The sequence below is a fragment of the Hippoglossus hippoglossus genome, chromosome 17 (genome assembly GCF_009819705.1).
Source record: "Hippoglossus hippoglossus isolate fHipHip1 chromosome 17, fHipHip1.pri, whole genome shotgun sequence".
In the NCBI taxonomy this organism is placed as follows: domain Eukaryota; kingdom Metazoa; phylum Chordata; class Actinopteri; order Pleuronectiformes; family Pleuronectidae; genus Hippoglossus; species Hippoglossus hippoglossus.
This window is the reverse complement of record NC_047167.1, coordinates 6,092,368-6,115,752: the sequence shown is the minus strand read 5'-3', so window position 1 is coordinate 6,115,752 and position 23,385 is coordinate 6,092,368. Positions and strand designations below refer to the sequence as shown.

Here is a 23,385-nt window from a genome sequence, read left to right as displayed (position 1 = left end):
CGACTGGACAGAAGGTGTTTCCGAGCCTCGCACTGTAATGGCCGCGCTCTCGGTCCTCAGCATGCGCCAACTGTCTCAGTACCCAGCTGCGGTAGATGAGCTAATTTATAAGTCTGTGCGGCCAGTTTGCTGAGCAAATGAATAGTAATGATCCCTGTGTGACTGCTGCAGGCTGCTGGAAGCCACCGAGGAGGACGTCGGTGTGTGCGAGCGCTCAAAGTTGGATTGGTGGTTATAGCTTCAGCTCAGTGGGAGGTGTCTCACACTCGACCGACAAAACGAGCAGAATTGCTTTGTTTTTTTTAAAGATTTTAATATCCAGGTGCAGGCAGATGGGCCGAGCTCTGCCGCCTCCACGTACAGCCTCCTAGAGAGTGTGGATGATTAGACAATTTTCAATTTGGATGTGTTTTTGCCTTTGCACTATAACCGATGATGATCTGAGGCGAGTACTATGAAGCTCTGTTAGTGGCCATGGAGAAGATGCACAAGCTAATGGTCCAGCTTACAGATGGCACTGCGTGTAAAGCCATTAGTGCCAATCTGCTGTGTCAAGCAGGTGTTTATGCCAGCACATTGTACGGCACTCAAGGAGGGAACAATGCCAGGACACACACACATGCCCATATGATAGTGCTGACACTTGGAGTGCACCCAGAAAGCTAGTGTGTGTGTGTGTGTGTGTGTGTGTGTGTGTGTGTGTGTGTGTGTGTGTGTGTGTGTGTGTGTGTGTGTGTGTGTGTGTGTGTGTGTGTGTGTGTGTGTGTGTGTGTGTGTGTGTGTGTGTGTGTGTGTTTTGTGTGTGTGTGTGTGTGCTGGGCTAGAGATGCAAATGATTAGTACCCTTCTGTATTAGATGGTGACGGCACACATGAATAATGCTCTTATAGATCTAAATACGCTTATGAATTTTTAATCCCCTGCTCTGCTCCAGTGTAGGCCAGCACTATAGGTAGAGAGAGATCAATGCGGACACGCTTCCCTGTTTTTTTCCACGTCCGGGGCCTGATTGTGCTTTAATAAATAGAGCTGTGATGGAGAGCATAAAGAAATTAACTGTACGGGCCAGAACAGCTCCACCTGCCAGATCCAACAGTGTCTCTCCTTCAGTCGATTATACTGCGTTGACGCACACATTCAGACACACAAACCACATCCATCTGAAGGTGAGATTCTGTGTTTGACTGTGGGTTCTGTGTTCTCATGCTGGGGTTTTTTTTTACGCACGCTCTCGGACAGTTTGGTCTGGATAAATCTCTGGTGAAGCTGCAAACAAGAGCCAAGACTCTAATCTGTGATGTCAAAGGGAGACAAAGGCTCTGCTGCAAAACTGCTACTGAATTATGGGCCAACTTTGTGGATACACAGTGGCAGCACCCAGTTTAATTTTCTAGGGATATTCAAAAGCACTCACTGTGATTTCAATCTGTCAGAGAAATGATCCAAAACAGCTAATTTCATAGGAAACTAGTGCACTTCCTGTTCCAAACCTGCCTTTTTGGAATGGACGGTTTGGCCTCTGTTCTTGCTCCGGAGCCACTGCAGAATAATTTCTTGTTATTATTGAGTCCTCCTCAAACAGTTTTACAATGAACTGTCACTTTGTATTGTTTGTGTGCTTTTTTTATACAGTTTATGCTGCAAAGTAAAGTTTATCTGCAGTGACGATTTTATGGTCAATGTTTGACATAGATTTGCTTTATTGCTGCTCATGTATGTGGCTTTTATATAAGTTGTAATGATAACGATGATAAATAATAACTTAGTAGACGGTGTTATTTTTTATTGCATGTTGGCTTTGTCAGAGGTCTGTTAAACAATTGATCTGCAGACAGGAGACACGCTTTCTTTTGCTATTGTTGCAGTGGTGAATGAAATGTCTTTATACTGTCAAACATTTTATTTACTGTGGTATCATGTTTTTGTAGAGTTGTTCCCGTTGAAATGTGAAAAAGGGCAACAGACGTTTCGAGTAGTGAAATTGTCTGACTCAGTTTTCTGCTTTCGATCAGCACTCTCTCTCCATGTCCCTCTTACAGTCACACACACACACACACACACACACACACACACACACACACACACACATGCGCGCACACACACACATGCACATACACACACATGCGCACACACACACACAGACTTGCAGATGATGCTGTGTTACTATATTTTATCACGCTGGAGTGTCTCTGCCCCATGATAATTGTGAATTTAATTGATGCTGTCACATGGTCTGTAATGGGGTTTCAAGTGATTGCAGAGGCAGTGTGAAAGAAACAGATTTTTCTTGAGGAGAAAAGGCGCCTCAGCAGAGCTGGGATTAAGAAAAAAAAAACACCCCTTTCTGATTAGCTTTTCATTCCTCCTCTCTCTTCTCTTGAAATGCAAACTCGCTGAGAGGGAGACAATGTGACATGTATCGTTGTTTCCTCTCTGTGAGGAAATTCCAGCATCTCCGTCCTGCCCTGTGTCACTTTTATATCACTTTACATGTATGAGCTACCCAGCAAGTGAACGTGCAGATGTTATTCACATGCAACAGGAAATGGACTTAGGCCATCATCACCATTAGCATATCATTATCATCAGCAGGAACATACATAATTCATAGCAAGTAAAAAATGCCTGTATTACACAATAAACATTAGTGTCACATTGCACTCACACCACAGCACAATATGAATAAGTCTAGATATTAATGTAAAACAGTAATTAGATACTAAATTATATTAACCAGTTCCCAGAGTAACGTATACTTTCTTATTATGAGGCATCAACATTCACTGCTGAAAACCACATTGCAAAATGATGGTAAAAGATTTCTCCAGCCTGAGGGCATTTAAAGATGTATAAATAACATGGTTATTGACCGTTCTGTTATTGATAAATCCCATGTCTACGTGCGGCGCCTCTGGGTGCAACGTGCGTGCGCATGTTATTACGAAAGTCGGCTGTGTGATGCAAGGACGAGAGAGAGGCTGTCACAGGAAGTTAAGAGCTGGTGTTTGAGAACGTGTACGTGTGCGTCGCACATTATGTTCTTCAAAGGCCTTTCCTCATTAGCTACAGGCCAGTGTTGGAAAGTTGCTAAATTAATTTACACAAGTGCAGTTTTTTGAGGTACAGTGCTTTTACTAGTATTTCTATTTTAGGTTACTATATACTTTTAGTCCTCTGCATTTATTTCAAAGTCATATTTACTATTTGCTTCACTATTATGTCAAAAATAATATACGATACATTTTAGTAGATTAAACTATTAAATAAATCCACTAATATATGCATTTTACATCAAAAAGCTGCTTACAATTGAATTTTACACTAATGTTATTTATATGATCTAGTCTAATACTCCTAAATGGGCCGTTGAGGATGCTGAGTATGGTACTAATCGTTCACAGGCTACTTTATAGAGGCACTCCACATGAATTTTACACATTTTACAGATCAAACAGTTGTAAAAACTCTACCGTGGCTATGGAGGACGAGTCTCAGAAAATAACTCAGCTGCAGCCTGAGACCTCAAATTTCATCAGAACGGTATAAACTTGGTTTGTGGAATGTGTGCGTTTAACCAGACTCTGGAAAGTTGCATTATGGGAAGTGTAGTATCCTGCATCCAGTGTTTTTGACCATACTAGTGTGACTGAACGTAAGGTAATTTAATTCTCTGTTACATGGATCCTGATGAATCAAAATAAATAATGTTCTTTAAATCTTGCTGCAGGCGTCTGTGGCTCAGGAGGGAGAGCCGGCCATCCACTAATCAGAGAGCTGTGCTGCCAGTGTAAGAATAGTTTGTGTGAGTGATTAACAATGCACTATGTATAGCAAGAGCTGTACGAATCTGTGTGTGGATTAATGTGATCTGTAATGTAAAGCAATTTGATTGATTAGAGAAGTGCTACATAAATGCAGTCCATTTACCATTAGCATAACTGTATGACTTTAGAAAATTAAGTTGTTTGATTACCCCTTTAAAGTTATAGCGTTAACATTTTAATAATATTATAGCCTAATGTTTGATGATATTTATGGCTGACTTTTATTCTGCAATGGGCAATTAAAGTATTTACTCAACATCATATGAAATTCATAAGAAACTTCTTATGCACACACACGATCAATCCACACATTCCTCATAGTGCATTTATCACAGCACGTGTTTTGAATAGAAAACCTCTGTGTCATGAGAAGTAAGGAGAGATGTTTGACATCTTCCAGTATATTTCTGACAATGTAGCCGTTCAAAGGGTTTTCCGCCCCAGTGATATTATTAAATATGATTCATATTAAGTATATGTATACATAATATATTGTATTTAATATAATTATCAATAAAAACAAATTTTCACCACAGGTCCCATTTAATAAAGCAGAGCTTTTATTCTACAATTGATGTACTTGTTCAAATGAATAGTTGCACTCCCACATTATTATTATTATTTATATAATATTGAAATGAATAATTCCCACTATTTTACACTAGTATTGCTACTTCTACTCAGGTGTAATCGTAGACAATGCTTCTCAAAGATGGTTTCTGTCATTTCAGGTAGTTCTTATCACACCGATGTATATTCAAGTGTTCATGTTTCTGCCTAGTTTGGTTTGAATAACATTTGTCTTCATTCTTTGTACAGTGGGAGGAAGAGGAGATGCATCGTCCATCTTTATATACAGTCAATGGGTTTAATACGTCAGCATATGCTTAGTCTTTTCCCCTGGCATGCGTGGAGACCGGCCTTTACCCAGGTTCTAGGAAAAACACTGACGTGCAGATTCAAAAGACATACTCGTGTCAAAAACTGGTAAAATCCACATTATGTACGTACACAAACACATCACAAAAGGAAAAATCTTGAAAGTCCTGCTAGCACTTGGATTAATGTGTCTTTTGTGAAACTGGAGGAAGGAGAGGGTAGAGAGGCGTAGAGCACACAGATAAAAACATAAAAATAAGAAGAATGTGTGACTCTGCCAATGAGAGGGCAGCACCAACTGTAAACACAAATGCCTGAAAAGGAACATCAATAATAATAAATAAAAAGTTTTTTGTGTGCTTCCACTCGCACTCTCCCTGTAGAAATCATTTAGCCTGTGGGTCCGAGCGCAGCAGGGGTGAGACAGCAATTAGAGAGTGACTGCAGTGATGTAGGGAGGGAGGAGAAGGGGGAGATAACAAGACAGGGGAGAATATGCAGGACAAAGAAGGGATGATGTCGAAGAAGAAACCGGAGAGAGGTTAAGACAGAAAAGGGGACGTTCAGTAAAGCGAGGGCAGCATTAATGGCAAGTGGATATGCAGAGTGGATGGGTAGTGAGAGTGGTTGAAAGGTTAATGGCTTACAACTGGCACAGAGGAAGAACGTGTGAGGCAGTTAAACGCAAAAGAGACGAGGAGAAGGAGTGAGAGATCACACACATTTCTAACGCTGACCTCACTGCCCGTAAAGGGCCTGGAGCGAAGTCGAAGACGGACCGGAGAGAGAAAGAGAGGGTTATGAAAAGAGGCAGCAGGGAATCCAGAGCATCGGCGCAGGGACGAGCAGCGTTTACATGGAGGGAAATACAATAGAGAAGGGGAAAGAAAGAGAATGGAGAGAAGCATTAAATACCACGTTACTGCAAGCCCCAGTGGAGGCCTGATTCAAATGTGTCTCTTTGCTGAGTGGGTGCAGGATCACATAGAGCAAATAATAGACAGGATGACTGAGGGAACAAGGCTGGAGGGGGAAAAGACGAGCATGACAGGAGGAGAATCTGTGGAGTCTATAGAATTCAAAGGAAATGCAGGCATCCAGTCTCTCCTTTACTTCCAATCTTACTGCTCTCTTTATACCCCACGTTTCATCCTGGGATATGTCGAACAAATCAGCAAAGTGAGCGTCTGAATTTAAATCACCATGCTCCTGTATGTGAGAGTGGCACTATTTGATCTCTGGGAGTATATGAACCTCTTACTTTGCATCTACACCATTTTAATCTTAATAGGAAACACATTTTGGAGGTAATCCTGAAACTGTGGGTTAGTCAGTGTGCAACCTTAACAACCTAGGGTACTGCAATAACATAAAATAAAGCACAAACTGCATTTGGAGTTGGTTTAGCACCTGAGGTTAATAAGTGAGAGATACAGTGTGTTTTAGCCAGAGAGCATTGACATTACATGGGGAATATGTGAAGTGAGGAGGCTTTGCAGGAGTTGGTATTCATGATTATGCATAGCCCAGTGTGAGCTCTGTGACCGCGACCTTGAGCTTATATTTATGCATTGGCCCGGACCATGCGCTCCACTTCTCCCTTTGGCCCTGGAGGAGCACGTGAGTCAGGGGCGAGAGGAGAGGGCGGAGGAGGCCAAAGAAGAGACTGAGGCACATTACAGAGACAGGTGGAGAGAGCGAGGGGGGAGAAGGAAAGGAGGCGAGGGCTGTGAGGTTAACTCACCCTTGGGCAGTGGAACAGATAATAGCAGCGTCACTGTTGCTAAATGTGTCTGATTTCAACTTAAAGCTAGTTGTTTACAGTGGATGAGCTCTGTGCTATATCAATATCATGAAGCTGACTGCGGCAGCTGAGTTAAATGTAACAGTGAGTGCTTCATTTCACCAAAATCCCAAGAGTTAGATCCCAAATCAAGACATGATCAATATCAAAGTACAAAATCAAACATGATAATATTTGCTTTAGTCAGTGTGTTGTACTCCCATGTTAACATGCTGATGTCAACTGGGTTGTTGGGTAAGCTTCAGAGATGTGAGCCTTCGTTTTCTTGGACCAGATTCCAGCACTAAAGGCAGCAACGTCGGTTAACCTAAATATGGTTTCTACTTAATGAGAACATGAAGTTTTACTCAAGAAAAAAAACATATAAGGACATGCCCTCTTTGGCAGAGCTGTACCTCTGGGCAAATAGTAGTAATAATAATAATGATAATAATAATGCAAAGTGATGCCCTGATCCCTCTGTCACGTGACATTCCAGCATCAACATATCTGTGTGACAGTGATGCGTTTAAAGATGGGAACAATTAACAACAAATAGTGTAACCAGTGAGATTCCATGTGAATAAAACATTCCTGCTTTCAAACAACGCTCAGCATGTCATGTCTGCATTATATCATAACAATATTTGTTAAAGGTAGCTGGCTGGCTGCATATAAGAGTCTAAACTTAGCTTCCTTCTGAAAAAGAAGCCTTCAACAGAGAGAGAAGGAGCAGAAGGGAGGCAGCCTGACATACTGCTGGATTCAGACAACCAGCACGTGAAGCCCTATGATAGAATTAATGTCATTTAATTGTGAGGCATGATAGCACACACACATTGAGCAAAGTATATGCTAACATATGCGAATAGGGCATTACGTCCAATGAAACAACAAAATATTTAAATTACCCGTGCTCTCTAAAATGACAAAGGCCCTGTTCAGATCTCGTATTATCATCCGTCCTGATGAGAACTGATCACAAGTGATCAATGCTAAGTACATCTGTTCACACCTGAATGTGTCTCCTGTGACCCTTTTGTGATCAGCTCTGACTTCACCACTCTATATGCAAATAAGCACCAACATCATTTATGTTCACGAAAACCAAATTATGTGTTTTTTCCCAGTCTGAGTATACAGATGTGTCCATTGTAAGTGGGTTCGTGTGTGTGTGTGTGTGTGTGTGTGTGTGTGTGTGTGTGTGTGTGTGTGTGTGTGTGTGTGTGTGTGTGTGTGTGTGTGTGTGTGTGTGTGTGTGTGTGTGTGTGTGTGTGTGTTTTGGCAAAAGCAAGAGAGAGAGACTGGAGTTAGGAGGGGCTGAATGAATCAATGTGTCGGTCGCAGCTCTACTATGGAAACATTTTTTACCCATCTAAAAAAAACCAAATGCTTATGTGGAGATGTTTTGACCTGGCCGCAACCAAATCAACATATGTTCACCAAGAAGCGCAAAAATACATTTGATTAATTGTTGATTAAAAACAGGTCCGCTGAGTAGATGGTTCTTCAATCGTCCCGGGACACATTTGTATTAACAAAGCCAAAAGAATGTGTCGTAGAGTTGTTTTCTGACCTTTGACAACGTAATTTGTCTGTGGCTTCCTAAACTTTTGCAAATTGCTTTTGGAAAATGCATCTGTTTTATGATGTGACAAGGCTTTGGTTAATGTTTGATTCAGTTTAGGCACAAAACTTAGGTTGACGTTTCTTTCCCACGTTCACAATACAAACGGTGCCTCTTTGGCTCTTGTCATTGAACTTGAACACAAACAAAATGTCTTGGTGCACTTTCTAAAATTAAAACTGCTGTCATTTTATTTGAAGGACAATCTCTAGATAGCACTAAACAGCAGCTATTAGCAGAAAAGGAAAGTTTAAAATTTTGATGGTAAAAGTTGAGGTCAACAAAGACTTGTTGACCTCGTGGCTATTGGCAGCAAAGCTCTGGAATATTTAATGCTTGAAACTTTGATTCATGGCAAGAACTGCATCAGCAACCTTTGGGTTATTTTGGCTGCTGTTGTTTACTCTAGCTTTGCAGTGAAAATATAGATATACTGTACCACAAACACTTGGTGTGGGTAGAAGTGAGAAGAAATGGAAAAGTCTCGGGAAAAGAGCAGTGCTTAGCGAGGGCAGGTCAGAAGAAGTGAGCAGGGTCAGGATGAGACGAGCAAGAGGGCAGGGGAGAGCAGAGTGTGAGGCGTGTGGGGGGGGGGGGGGGAGTAAGAGTAAGATGGGAGTGGAAGAGCAGCAGAGAAGGAAACAGAAGGGAAGGAGAGGAGGGAATCTTCTCTTCAGTTTGCTGACACAGGGAAAAGCACAGGTTAATTTTTGAATGCATCCTAGGAGGCGTGCCATTGCAAACACACACATATGGTGAGATGAGAGTACAGTATGTGCTCTACATCCCAAAAGTCTGTGTTACAATCTACACAGGTTTTGCAACAATACAACACTGCATGGTATATATATTTTAGTAACAGAATATAATTACTCCACAGCAGTTTTTTTCCCTTGAGTAACCATTCGATACATTTGTGAAAATCAGCCTTTGCGCAAAACATCAGTACTTTCAACCATGTAATAAAAACAATAGTAAACAGTACTTGAAATGTATTTCTTATTACAGCACACACTTCTGCCTTTACACACACACGTGAACACACAGACCTTTGGTTTTTTCCGATGGTAGGAACCATTCCTTTTGGCAGTGGCACGCATTGGCATATATGTGGGCGATTTGCCCTTTAAATGTACAGCAGTGAGTTAAGCCTCCAGTGGCCTTTTCCAAGCTCGTCTCCTTCGGCTAAAATATGATGTGAAGTATACACCACCAGAGCGGAGCACTGAAGCAATAAAACACAAACAATCATGCGACCAGCCACGCACGCAGGCACACACACAAGCCCGCTCTCATACATCTGCTGATTATGGTAATCAAAAGTGGGATTTGCATACTCTGAAGCTAAAAGCACAGTTTTGTCCTGAATAATGTATTGCGGAGGAAGGGAACAGTGGCAAGATGCACTGAACAGCTAATGGTGCTAAAGCAAAAGTCTAATAATGATGAATAATGAATGTTCTATTAGGACGTGTGTGTTTGTGTGTGTGTCTGTGTGTGTGTGTGTGTGTGTGTGAGACGGGGAAGGATTCCGCAATCTCTTTTTCTGGTGTGTTGAAGTGCAGACCACACAGCGTGGCCTCCAGAGACAGACTGAATTAGATCAAACAGGAACAGGGCAACATGTCCACACCACAAACGAATTAAAGAGGCAATCGACGCTAACCCAACTCCAATGCAGAATCGATGGCGGATCAATGCTAAACAATTAACCGCTGTTCCTCATGACATATTTAAACCGTGTCTCGCTGTAAGACAAACAGGCGGGAGACTGTTTTCAATACCGTCTTGACATTTTACTGTGAGTGCAGAACAAAAGGGAATTTCCCCACACACCCGCTGTGAGAATGGGTTGGATTGAAAGTTCAGACAGAATTTAAAACTTGTCACAGTAGAAAGGTCTGTCTTCTGAAGTCTCAACTGCTCCTCGGAGGCTGGCTGCATTCTGCCTCTGTTTCTGTTCCAGTGCCTCTGCATAAGTGGAAGGTGTATTTGTCATGTGCTCCTGCATTGATTAGAGTAGAGAGCCGGCTAGTTGAATGACAGCGTGGAAATTTGCATGCATGTGGAATAATATGTGTGTCACACCTGAGTGGAACACTCTCTGCATATTTTCTGTAACTCTGGCTGTTTAATGTGGTTTTAACAACTGCTTTTATCGTGGCAGGAGGTCGTTATTATCGTTATTGGAACTGCAGTGAAAGAATCTTAAAGGAAATTAAGAACTTGTTGCAAAGTTGTGTTATGATTTAGATTAAGTCATAACACCTTTATACTGTCAAAGGTAATCACTGTAAGTCTGACACGGCAAGAAAGCGGATTTTAGCTTAATGATCTAACCTACATTATTATGTCGTAAAATCACAAGTGTGTGTGCATCTGTAATGTTGGCAATAATACACGAGAAAACAGTGCACATCCTATGACCACAGTCAGTTAAAGTACGACAAAACCTGGTGGAAGGCTGTGGTATTTGTCGGGGAAGAACCCATTACATTTTGGTGTGAATTAGGAGCAGGGGGCGGATCCAGGATCCCCCCCCCCCTTTCTTTAACACTGCAAAATAAGGTGTTTTTCAACATTTTCCTTAATTTCCCAGGGAACAATTCATGAATCTTAATGAAATCAGTCATATTTAGGGAACTCATATTTGGACCTGTTCGACCTTGGAGGAGATGTGCTCTTCTGAGTGACATTCTAGTTACTGTTAGTGTCCTAAGTGACTTATCACAGACTGTACGTTAATATGTATATTCTATTTGATTCCCTTGAGTAATAAGCAATTCCTGGTTATGTGACGTGTAAAAGTTATGTATTTAACCTTTATGAAGTACTGTCAAATATCTGGTCACAACATCATCTGATATAATACGACTTTATTTCATTATGTGGAATTTGGTGGTTGTGTCATTATGGCTACATCATTTCTGAATATCTTGAGATAAAAAAATCCATTCATAGATACAAAGAAAGTAATTTGAAACAAGGAGTTGAATTAATACACTTCCAATGAATGCAGTCATCCTTTGCTAGTGCAATTTAGAAAGTTATTTTGTTATTGTACAGCAGGTGTATTTGAACCTACAAGAGCTGCTAAAAATTGTTTGTCTCCTGTAAATACATATTAGGGTTGGGCCATATTCTAAAATATTCCATCAGCCAAACCACAGCGGATTGTCGATAAAGATAAACGTACATGTGCACGCCTGGCGCATGCATACACAGGGGCACACGCCACTATCAGCAGATGCAAATTGTTCCACTGCAATGATGCCACCGGAGAATGAAAAGCCTGCCTTATCTGTGTGCACGTACTTGTTTGTGTTTACATGAGTGTAGGTGTGTCTCCTGAGCTCCAGATGGGGATCTATTGCTCTCCAGATGGGCGGCAGAGTGAAGACATCAGATGATGGCAGAGCTGATCACAGTCGGGCCGGAGTGTTGTTGACTTTAATTATTAGTCACTGTGTAGATGTTGGCCTCAGCTTTGTGCTGTGCTCTATTAAATGCCCCAAACTCCCTGGCTAGCTCTCAACTGTTTCTTCTCTCTCCAGGTCAGGCACCGCCGGCACTGAGAGTTACACACAGATACACACAGCCACACACAGACACACACAGACACACACAGACTCACACAGCCACACACAGACTCACACACTCTTAGTCACGCCTTGGCTCCCTCTACATTCTGTGCAAATGACTGTGCCAAGTGGAGGTTTAGCCAGGGCGGAAGGAGACCCAGAGTCATTACACCTCTGTTTTTAAAGTTACTCTGGCCAACACACACACACACACACACACACACACACACACACACACACACACACACACACACACACACACACACACACACCTGGAAGGACTGTTGTTACAGTGGTTATAGTGTAAGATGTACAGTACATGCACACAAACACACAGGCGCCCAAGCACTCGTTCCCCTCAAACAAAAGGATATCTCAGTGGTAGGTAAACTGGCCACAAGCAACAGTTTCATTTCAAACGTGCTCTCTGAACTCATACGGGCGCCGTCCCAAATTAATTCTTTCCACTGTTTTGTCTGACTGCCATATTTCTTCCGACGTCTCTCTGAGTTGGAGGTGCCTGCTCCAAATCGATTGGCTGACCCTCTCCCCTCCGCCCTGCTGGACTCGAGCTTGATGCGGGCTGATATGAAAGAGCTGGCACAGTCCCAGCCCCAGGCGATACCTCCACCCAGTCTTGTTGTGGAATTTGACTGGCCCGTGGGGCTCGCGCTTGGTCTGTAGGCCTCCGGTTCTTTTGAAGCTGCCACACCGAAGATGAATAGCTGCCCCTGCTCCGGGGGCTTCCAGGGGAGATGGGGGGGGGGTTCTCATACCTGCCCGGTGCCCTTGCAAACTCTCCCTGATATGTTTGGGGAATTCAACCTCAGTACCAATCGCAGGGCTCGGTGGTGCCCCAAATTTTACTCTATATGCCTTTTGGCACTTAACGTGAGCTGCCAGTCGATTTTGTTCACAGTTTGTGATTTTTCCTGCTGCATAACTTCGCTCCCTTTCAGCCTCACACAAGCACAGAGACCACACACACACAACCACACACACACATTTACACACATGTGAATTTGTGGGGGAAAACATCCACATTCATTAGACTAATGCAAAGCTGTGGGGAAAAAACACATTTTCCTGGTGTTTTTATGATTTATTGTGAAGCAGAAATGTGAAATTGTGCATATGGGGTATTAGTTATTTAAGTGATTTAGAGGTTGGCTGAGAGTCTTTTTCCTCCTCGCTTGATGATTTATGGTTATTGCAAAAATCTGAAATTGAGTATATGAATATAAGCATATTACCTTATGATATTATAAGTAATTGAACAGATTTAGGAGTCTGGGGAGGCTGGGTGTTGCATACACAAGAGGCGCCAGGGATGGAAATGGCATCTTATCAGGCTGAAATCATTCTCCAAGCAGAGGTGACACATCAGTAAATTTGGCTTTTGTGGCCAGTGGCTTCATATTGTTTGGCTCTTGATATATTTGATAGTATATCGGGGATATGAAAAGTAGGAGTTATGATATATCATATTATTCATGTTAAGCGGATGTGATATATGGCGTATTGTTGTGTAATGATATTGTTTGGATATTTTTGCACACTGACAGGTAGCTGAGAGATATTCCAAAGCTGGGCCACCACAGAAGCCATAAAATATCCATAGCTATTATATGTGGTGAAGTGCATTTTCCTTATTATACTTTCCTATAAATCTGGGAGGGACAGATAAGGGTGAGAGGTCAGCCTTAAATGGATTTGGTTTCCTCAGGCTGGGCTCTCCGGCTCCAGAATGACTCTGAGCAGTGCTTTCAATCAGCGCTGCCACCGCTCACTGTGGTAATGATGGCCGGGGCTTCATTAAGAAGCTCGTTAAGTCCCCTCGTTAAGCTGCAGGCCCGTTAAGACTTTGATTGTTAATGGCACTTCATTAAGGAGAGCGAGGAGCCGGGCTCCCGTGGTGGTCCTGACCAGCCGTGTTTTTGGCCAATTGGCCCCAGTTGGCCCGACAGATGATGACATGAAGCCCAAACTAAGTGTAGGTCACAATGTAAACACTTTTCAGTGAACTTGCATGAACCTGACTGCAACAATACACAGTTCGTTCGAGTAAGAAAACATGGAAACCAAACACAGGTGCAATGGGGAAAGGAAAGCAAATGGTTGGACCTCAGAAACACACTATCCAGAAATGAGGCCAAAACATGTTGGATACGAATGCTGCCATCTTGTTCATTTGTAGTAGTAAATTGGGGATCAAGCTGCGGTATCGAGATCCTGCCCATACACTCACTTCACCAATCTAAAGTCAATCTGTCAATTTTGACGTTGAGGTGTTGGTAGCATCAAATATATTAAAATCAAAGGGGAAAAAAAGCACTTCGACAAACATCAGCGTGATAAGAACTTCTTGACGGAAACCATCTTTAGAAAAAAGATTTTACGTTTACTTTGACCTTTTAGTTTGGTCCATGTCCCATCTGCCAGCATCTGCAAGGAGGCGGGATCTATGACCTACACTGCAGCCAGCCACCAGGGGGCAATTTAGAAGCTTTAGCTATGAGACAACAGCACAGGCTTGACTCTTACCTACACATGTAAAATAATACATATAAACAATCAAATCAGTTTGTTGGAGACCAAACTGGATTATGGAATCATGATATGAGTGCAGCTTGGCTGCAAGTTGCTAAGGTACTGTAGAAAAATGTAGATTTTCATATCAACATCGAGTAGTAAGTTTTGTATCTTTTACTACAGGGTTACACCTGAATGTTCACAATGCTGCCTCTACCATGTTTGTATCTCATACTAGTGTTCCGTGTAAGAGGTGCATGAATTTGACTTTACTATGACTATGAAGGGCTTATGAATGCATTGGGGCTGGGTAGTGAAATCTGACCATGAGTAGTCACTGGGGCAGGGTTTCTGGAGGAGTTTAAAAAGTAACAAAAAAAAGTCTAGAATTTAATAATCTGAATTTTAGGCCTTAAAAACGCTAAGATACATGAAAACATTAAGTGATATGTCTTGAAGTTGTTTTGGTAGGTCTTCAGTTGCTCTTTAAAGTTAATTATGGGAGAGTTAAAGTCAATCCAGGAGTCCAGTAATTATTCATATCTGTCCTACTTGACATTGGTCTTAAATGTCTTTCAATGCCCTAAAAAGTCTTAAATAACTTGTTGAAACCTTCAGAAACCCTGTGGAGACCGACTGAGTTTAGATCACCATGTCTACGAGGCATCACAGTGGTTATTCAAATACTATATGCTCTATATCATGAGTTTCAATCTACACAGCCAGGTCTTAATGGTGCCATACATAATAAGCCTTGTCAAGGTTCTGCTTGATGTCTGGTGGGTTGTCTTGGCTCAAAAGCAGGAAAGATAAAAGTGATGGATGTTTGGCATATTTACTCAGTGTTCAGGAAATATGGAGTCAGTCAGGCAACCAAATCCAAAAGGGAAGTGTAGGGAAGCAGACAGGTAAAATGAGACAGGGACAAAATGTCAATGTCAGAGGACAGTTGTTTGTGGGCAGATAATGTAGAGAGTTGCTGATTAGGTGGAATGAGGAGCAGGAGTACAGCTCTGGATAGTTTTCACAAGCCATTTTGACACGACGCAGCAGAGCTGTTTTTAGACACCATCTCAGGAGACCGTCCGCACAATTGGGTCATGTTCTTTCCCATATGAACGATGCAGCGGGAGATTCTCTGCTCAGAAATCTCGGGGCCGTTCAGGTGAGGGGTGATGCAGCAGACAGAGGCAGGACGCAGCGTATAAAGACTGTCGCGTCTGTTGCAGGTTAGAAACATCACCAGCCTACCCGCTCATTCGCATTGAATTCTCTGGAGGATCTCCTGCTGTTTTCTCACATTGGCTCATTGGGACATTTTACTCGGGGTTTGGCCACAGAAACTGAAACAGAAACAGTTTAGGGATATGTGTGCAAATTATGCAAGTAATGATGGAAGAATTTCGCTGCTATAATTTCAGGGTCTTTATATTGAGCATGCTGGATCACACACACTATCATGTCTTACTGGTTCACTTGAATAGAATGGAACTATATTCAATGTTATTTTCCTACTACATCAAATCAAAGTGTCTCTGTGAGAAAAAGGCTTGTACACAAAGAGCAGCGTTGGAGTATCACTATAAATGTGCTCAGGTTAGTTGTAGCACTGCTGATTAAAAGACAACAGTAAAGCCTTCAGTTCAGCAGCAGATTTGTGCACAATGCTCTCGCAGAACACCCTCTATGTTGGAGAGAGTGCTTTCACATTCTCAAGTTGCATTGTCATTTAAATGAAGACATCTTTTGAAGGTGAAGTGTTTAACTTTTGACTTTGTGCCGAACTGTTCACATACTTTTAACATTCAACTTCTCTGAACTTATGATTGCTTTCTTAGCCATAAACAACCTTGTCAACAGCCAGTTATCGTTTACCCCCTGGGAAGCTGGCGTATCCGTTCCATTTCCCCCCTTGAAAAATGGCCATCCTCAAAGTAAATGAACATTTCGATTCACAGTATCCATTCTCATTTCATTTAGCAAATGTGCTTAGCTGTTGCCACGCAACAATGCGCTCCTGAGTTAAGCCCCCATCCCCTCCTCAGCGGCTTCTCCGCTCTCCTCTTTCTCCATCTAAAGTCACAATGTCACACTTTCTTGCAAGTGGGGGCTAATTTAACACACTCTTCTTTTTGGTCACAGTTGCTATTCGATCCACGTAGGTGTGGGGGTAATGAGATTGAATCTTGTTGTGTGCTGGGCGCATCCCGCCGCTGCGTGTGTGTCTCATTGGGGACCGAGGACAGTGTGGAGCCCTGATATTACCTCTCCCTGCATGAGAGAACGCTGGTCGCTCTTCTGCTCTGCCGTCCCACCAGGCACTGATCCAATAAAGCACAACACAGGGCTGTGATCGATACGACATGTCCCACCGCCGCGCTCCCCTCCACTCTCCCTTATACGCACTTATTAGTTAGGGAATAATTGATTGGCCCCCTGTTCATTATTTCTTTGATTTGCTGCTTTCATTAAATAGCCAGGGAGCCGCATGTGCACAGACTAGTAAGCTCTCGCCGTCCACAGCTGCTGGGAAGTGAATAGAGGCTTTAAGATTGAGCGGGAGAGCATGTGTTAGGGATATCATTGAGATTAAGGAGATCCTGGTTCATAACATACTCATACTCTAGGAATAGAGAGAGGAGACCTGGTACAATAAGATGAAAGTGTGTGTGTGTGTGTGTGTGAGAGAGAGAGAGGTATTTTGAACATTTCTTTTGTCTGCCTCTGTTTAAATTCATTATGTCCAGGAGGCATGCAGAGGATAATCTGCTTGTTTTGTCTTCACAGTCTCGGGAAAGCAAACTTAATTTCTAACTGGTGTTTACTCTTGTCTTTCTTCCCCACCCTCTCTGTTCTTCTCTGTCCTCACCTTTCAATTTCCACACCATATTTCCTCCCATTTTGTCTCCCTTCCTCCCTCGTGTCACTCCTCCTCCCTCACCTAGCTCCACACTGACATGGACAGGAATGATGGACGCACAAAGTACGTCCTGCGAGGCGAGGGGGCGGGCTCGGTCTTTGTGATAGATGAGAAGACGGGTAACATCCACGTCACAAAGCCGCTGGACCGTGAGGAGAAGGACGAGTACCGTCTTGTCGCCACGGCCACGGACAGGCAGACCGACCGTGCCCTGGAGCCGTCGTCACAGTTTATAATTCGGGTGCAGGACATCAATGACAACCCGCCTTTGTTTGATGACGGCCCCTACAGCGCCACCGTGCCAGAGATGGCAAATATAGGTACGGGACCCTGGGTGGGCAGTGGGACGGTGGGTTTGGATTTTATTCAGGGGAAAGCAGCAGCAGATTATAAAGCCTGAAAGTGTTGTGTAATAAACAAAACTTAAAATGAACACATTGATTAAAATATATAAATGAACCAAAACATTTTGAATAATTTCACAACTGATGAATTTATTTGAACAAAATATGACTTTTCATTACATTGGAGTTGAGACCTTTGCCTGCCCACCTCACCTGACAGCCAATCACATGTTCCCACACCAAGCTAATCATCTAGGTGTGTGAGCTTGGATTTATGATTCTAAGGATGTTCTCAGAGAAAGACTGAAAAAATATATTTTTTAAAACAGATGCTGTGTCCAAAATCACACCATTGTTCATTAATTAATTTCTAATCATTGTAGTTTGAGATATGAAAACACTTACATGATAATAATCTGTTTCTGTCGTTATTGGAAATTTGGCAATCTGCAAAGCCATTTTCCAACATGTCCTGTGGAGGATCTCCGCAGTTTTCCTTTCACACATGCACAACACAGCGGGAGATTCTCTGCTCAGACGTGTTCACAACAACAACAAATCCTCCGCAGGATTCCGACGAGGGCTGGTTCAGCAGACAGACGCAGGATTTAACGTATGAATTCTGCTGACTTTGTTTACAGCACATCGGCGTCAGCTTTTATCATCACAAACTTTCTTGAAAGTCCACAGGAAGTCTGGAGGATCTCCGGAGTTCAGTGCCTCTCTGGAAGCAGCTATAGATTAACATGCTGTATTTAGCATTGGGAGCAGAAAAACTACTTTACTACTATGTGTTCATTTTTTAAGGCTGTATATATTGCACAAGTCTCACACTCATAATTCACTCAAATACAGTTATAGCAAATATAGGACATAGAGTAAATATTATATATTAAGTAGTTGTAGACATGTCCAAAGTGTTTTATTTTTGGAGGCAACAGTGCCCAGCTCTCTGGCAGCTGGACCAGAACCTATTGAGAGGCTGAGGGCAGATGTGATTTACACTAATGACAACCTCACTGTCATAAAAAGGGACATTATAATAATAAGTGTCTCAAGGACAAATGCCATTTTTGAAATTAAAACAGACTCTTGAATGAAATGCATTTTGAAACTACAGCAACAGAAACCACATTCAGATTCACTAGATCCAGATTTTTATTTGGAGCCCATGATGTTGAAGAAAGTTTGGTGCATAATTCAGAGCTGCACCAAAATGTAAGTCCCTCTTTCCTGACCCACGCCACATCCCTCCACCAGGTTTCATGGTAATCTGATCCAGTAGTGTTTGTGTAATCCTGCTAACTACACACAAACAAATACAAACAGAAACACAACCTCCATGAGGGATATAATAAAAGGTAATTCTCTTTAGTTTCAATGTAAGAATTATAACCCCCCCCCCCCCCCCAAAAAAACCTTTATAATTAAAATAATGTGGCTTTGTAATTTTAAATTTTTTGTATATATATGATTATTTTCTTCATAATGTGATTCAACCAAATCTTTTATTTTAAATGTATAATGCCCTTGTAACCACCAGAAGAGGAAGTAGAACTATTATCATCTGAGCTTTCTGCTGGGATCTGTGTCGTTGAGTCATCCACAGAAAACTGGATTTATCCCACTGATATAACATGTATAAATTGTTATTATAATACCAGACAGAAACATTTTTCATCATAGAAAGATTATTACGTTTAATCTTTAGAGCGGAAGACAACACGGATGTCTCCGTTCTTACAGTTTGAACATGTGCAAAGCTGAACATGAGTTAACATATCTACAATGCTGGATTTCGATTTTTTTCCCCCCAGGTTGCCCATTTTGTTTATGGGCCAAATTCAGCCTGTAGTCTTTATCACGTGTCACCTCTCATTTCTCAGACCTTTCATTCCTGTCCTGTCTGTGCTGCGATCAAATAACAAGAGCAAAAATGATGAAGATTAATCTCAATATCCAAGATTAGAACTTGATCTCAGTCTTGAACATGATTTGATTAAGCCGGTTATCGAAATCACATTCTGCAGACGAGCTCAGGCTGCAGCATTTTTACTGGTTTTTCATCCTAAGTCGCTGCTGTCAGGCTGGAAAAAGACAGATATCTCACATGTCCGCAGCTACAGAGAGTGTTTTCTGATTTGCCATGTCACAGTTCTGATTGTCTGAGTGTATTTCATGCAGCAGCTTTGAAATGGTAGTTTATATAACCTGCACAAAAAAGTCCCTTACACTGAGAAATGTGAAATATAGAGAAATAAAGAAATATCAGATATTGAAAGATAACTCATGGACTCCATTAATGCTGCAAATATAAAAGCTCTATTAGATTAAATGCAGTGTAAAGACTTATTATGAAAAGCACTTGAGGTGGGACATGGATACATTCTTGAAATACAATCAGCATGTTATGGCTACAGATGTCGAAGCTGCAGCATTACAGCCATTAGACATCACACCACCGCCATAACGTTAGTGCCTGCTGGGATCACACTGACATTTTGTACAGTATCTAATTAGCCTTCATCATATATAGATGGTTTTTTTTAATAGGGAAAAAACCTGATGCACTTTAGCAGGTTCAACTTGGAGAGTTTCCAGAGCACAAAATTGAGTGAGGGGCAGTTTATTCCTGCTTAACATGGAGTCTGAATCCTGCATCCAGCATCAAAACAACTTTACTGCGGCTGAAATGTTGAATTTTGATGGCGTGTTGGTTGTTATTCGTGCCACGTATTGCTCTGCTGTGGTCACAGCAAATGCACCAATCTCCATGATTTCACTTTTTTCATGTTCGAATGAATTTTTATCGCCGGATGCTTTCATGTGTCACTAAATATACCTTCTTTTCTGTCCAGTCCAACATGAAGTGACACTGAAAATTTGGATTATTTTTAATTTGTTTTTTTTAAAAAATAAATTTAGATAAAAAAGACATATTTATGTGATGAAAACTTTAAAGGACCTGAGGCTTCTTTTCTAAATCAGTCTTTCACGATGAGTTAAGGTTCTGAGATCAGATCAGAATATTTTCTGGCAAAAACAGTTTTAATTATTTCACATGACAGATTTCTGTTTCTCTCTCTGCTTTTTTATTGGTTGTAAGCAGATGGCTGCAAGGGACGTCACATACATAGTCTTTAGATGAGAGGATTATAACAACGAGGGGGCAAAAACAGAGCAGGTCATGTGATTCATTTAGTGACGCTCAAACAGATACATTGTTTTCCATAGTTTGACTTTCAGATCAATTGACTTTGACTTGGCTGGCAAACTAATTCTGTGAATTGAAAATCTGTGTCTGTTTAAAATGTCAAACTTTCAATTAATTTATTGAAAACTTCCAAATGCCAGTATCAATAGTGATGCAGAATGTGGTGTGAATGTATTTTTGGACTAATATGAATATACCCTCATTCATATATTGATTTTTATGCTCAGCCATTGTAACAGTGGATGTTTACTGGGAGAAATATGAATCATTACATACAGTAACTTTGATAGGTGAGGGCCTCCGGTCAACACTCTAACCTAAAGAGCGATGCTGCTTTACCCTATGTTGTTTGGAGCGGGTCTCCAGTGTGCGTCTCTGATGGAAAAAAGAAAAACCTTGTCCTCACACACAGTCAATGGAGATGTTGTCACTCTCTCTGATATTAATCTACTCCGGTCATGTACTTTAATGCACAGCTCAGGATTTAATAACATCTGAATGAGAACCTGGTGACAGACTGGATGGTTGTCTCGTCACTGTCAAATCTGATCGATACACACACACACACACACACACACACACACACACACACACACACACACACACACACACACACACACACACACGATATAAAGCAGATTAACTGACTTTTACAGTTTTTTTACACTAATATACAGTTTTACATTACATAATGATATATTACAATATGTTCTCACTTCTGATGTTGCTTATTTTCTATTACTATTTGTAGTTATTGAGAATATTAAACTTTTGAAGCTACGTTTTCAGAGCAACTATTTGAGATTGTGCATTTTATTCCCTCATTGCTAAATTATGACAAGCACGTAAAGACTGCAAACGATTATAACAAGCACGTTTTCATTTGCACAACATGCAGTCTACTTCCAAATTTTCTACTTGCTGTCAAATTTTGGAACTCACAGACAAAGGCCTTGTCAGCCGAATCTGTGTTGGATCAGCAGTCGCCTGTCGCTGTTTGTGACAACTCTTTACAGATGCGATTCATGAGGCAGTATAAAGTTTGGAGTCCAGACTGTACTAGGGGGTTTCCCCTGTGAAAGATAGTGTGTGTCCCTACGTCGCCTGTCAGTCATGTAGTGTGAACTTGGCAGGAGCTGCATGCAGATTTCCTCTCAAACTAAATGAGCCAAAATTCAGACTGGTAAGCTTGCAGTTAAATACTGTGGTGTTGTCAATTCCATTCTAATGAGTAAAACCAATATTGTATTCAAAACAAGCAGCATCTTGTTCCCCAAGCAATTAACAAATTATTGCACTTAATATCCTGTAATCAAATACAAACAGAGACTTACCCGCTCTAGGTGGAATGAACAAACATTTTAGTTATGTATGTCCTTATGATATCTTAATAAGAAGTATATTTGGACATTTCTGTGTTTCTCTTCAGGCGTTGCAAGTCAAAGCCACTTTGCAAACAGGCAGGTGCAAGTGGGAGGAAAGTGAAATATTCCCTCCTGCTCTGTTCCATCAGAGCTTTGTGTCCATGTAGCACGAGTCTGAATACAAGGACCTGGGGATTCCTGGGTGCCCTTTTCAGATTGCAACACCTAGTAATAGTTTCTGCAGGGCCTTCGGTGCAGTTGGAAGCTAAAAGTGGCACAAACCGAGGGCATATGTACTGCAATACTTTCTTTAAATGTAGGTCACATGCCTTGCCTCACCTTAACAGTGTCCAGTTAAAACCAGAATATCCAAATACCTGAATTAAAGTCAGAAGTACATTATAAGGTTTTTGTAAAAGTACATGAGTTCTCAAATGCACTTGGTCTCCACTTTCTCGTTGGGAGCGAGCAGGTCAGGCACTGCTGTTCAATTTTATTCCTCCTCATGGCATGAAATTGCGTCTCTGTTCATGGCGGCTCATACCGCATAGAGAGAATTTCATGGCTGGAGTTGGCGGATGTGCACGGTCGTGCACCGCCCGAAAACCCCAAAAATCTAAATGCAAATTAATGCAATTTAAATGCAATGCAGGCCGAATCTGTAATGGTTAGATTAATGGGGGATTTTTCAATAATACCGCTTGTAGGATGTATGAAGGCTTTCACTTTTCCTGATGAAATACCTGTAACAGCAGGAATGATGCACGACATATAATACCTTCCATCTTCAGTCTCTAGTTTAAGAGCAGCCTCTGCTAATGTCATTATAATATTATTATTATGATTATTATGATTATCATGATTATTATTATTATTAATAAAGGGAGATCTCAGGTTATGTAATCATGTAAATGGCACAAACATACTATTGTTATCTCAGTATTTGCAGCTGTGGCTTGACTGTGTGCTTATAAATATATATTAAAGAGATATTACTAACTGACAACTCTATATTTAATCACTTTAGCATGTTCACCTTGTGTCTGTGTGGGTTTTCTCTGGGTACTCTAGCTTCCTCCCACAGTCCAAACACATACAGATCGTGGTTAATTGGAGACTCTGAGACTCTGTTCAGACCTGTTATTAGCATCTATTCTGAGTGACCCCATCACAAGTGCTCAGCGCTCAGTGTAGGTCTGAATGTATCCAAATGCGTCCAGAGATCTGATCCCTCAGACGACATTCAGAGATTCTGTTGGAAGCACTTGGTCAGATTCCTTTCTCTGTGTGGACCACATAGGAAGGACCAACTACTCA

The 23,385-nt window shown here is 41.6% G+C and overlaps 1 protein-coding gene across 3 annotated transcripts in view; it reads left to right on the top strand.

Moving 5' to 3' along the window:
• Positions 1 to 23,385, top strand: part of LOC117778903 — a 148,586-nt gene that overhangs the window by 54,692 nt on the left and 70,509 nt on the right. For all 3 annotated transcript variants that reach the window (XM_034614794.1, XM_034614795.1, XM_034614796.1), the window contains exon 3: positions 17,172 to 17,466. In XM_034614794.1, the coding sequence (XP_034470685.1) occupies positions 17,172 to 17,466 (295 nt within the window). The remainder of the gene's footprint in view (positions 1 to 17,171; positions 17,467 to 23,385) is intronic.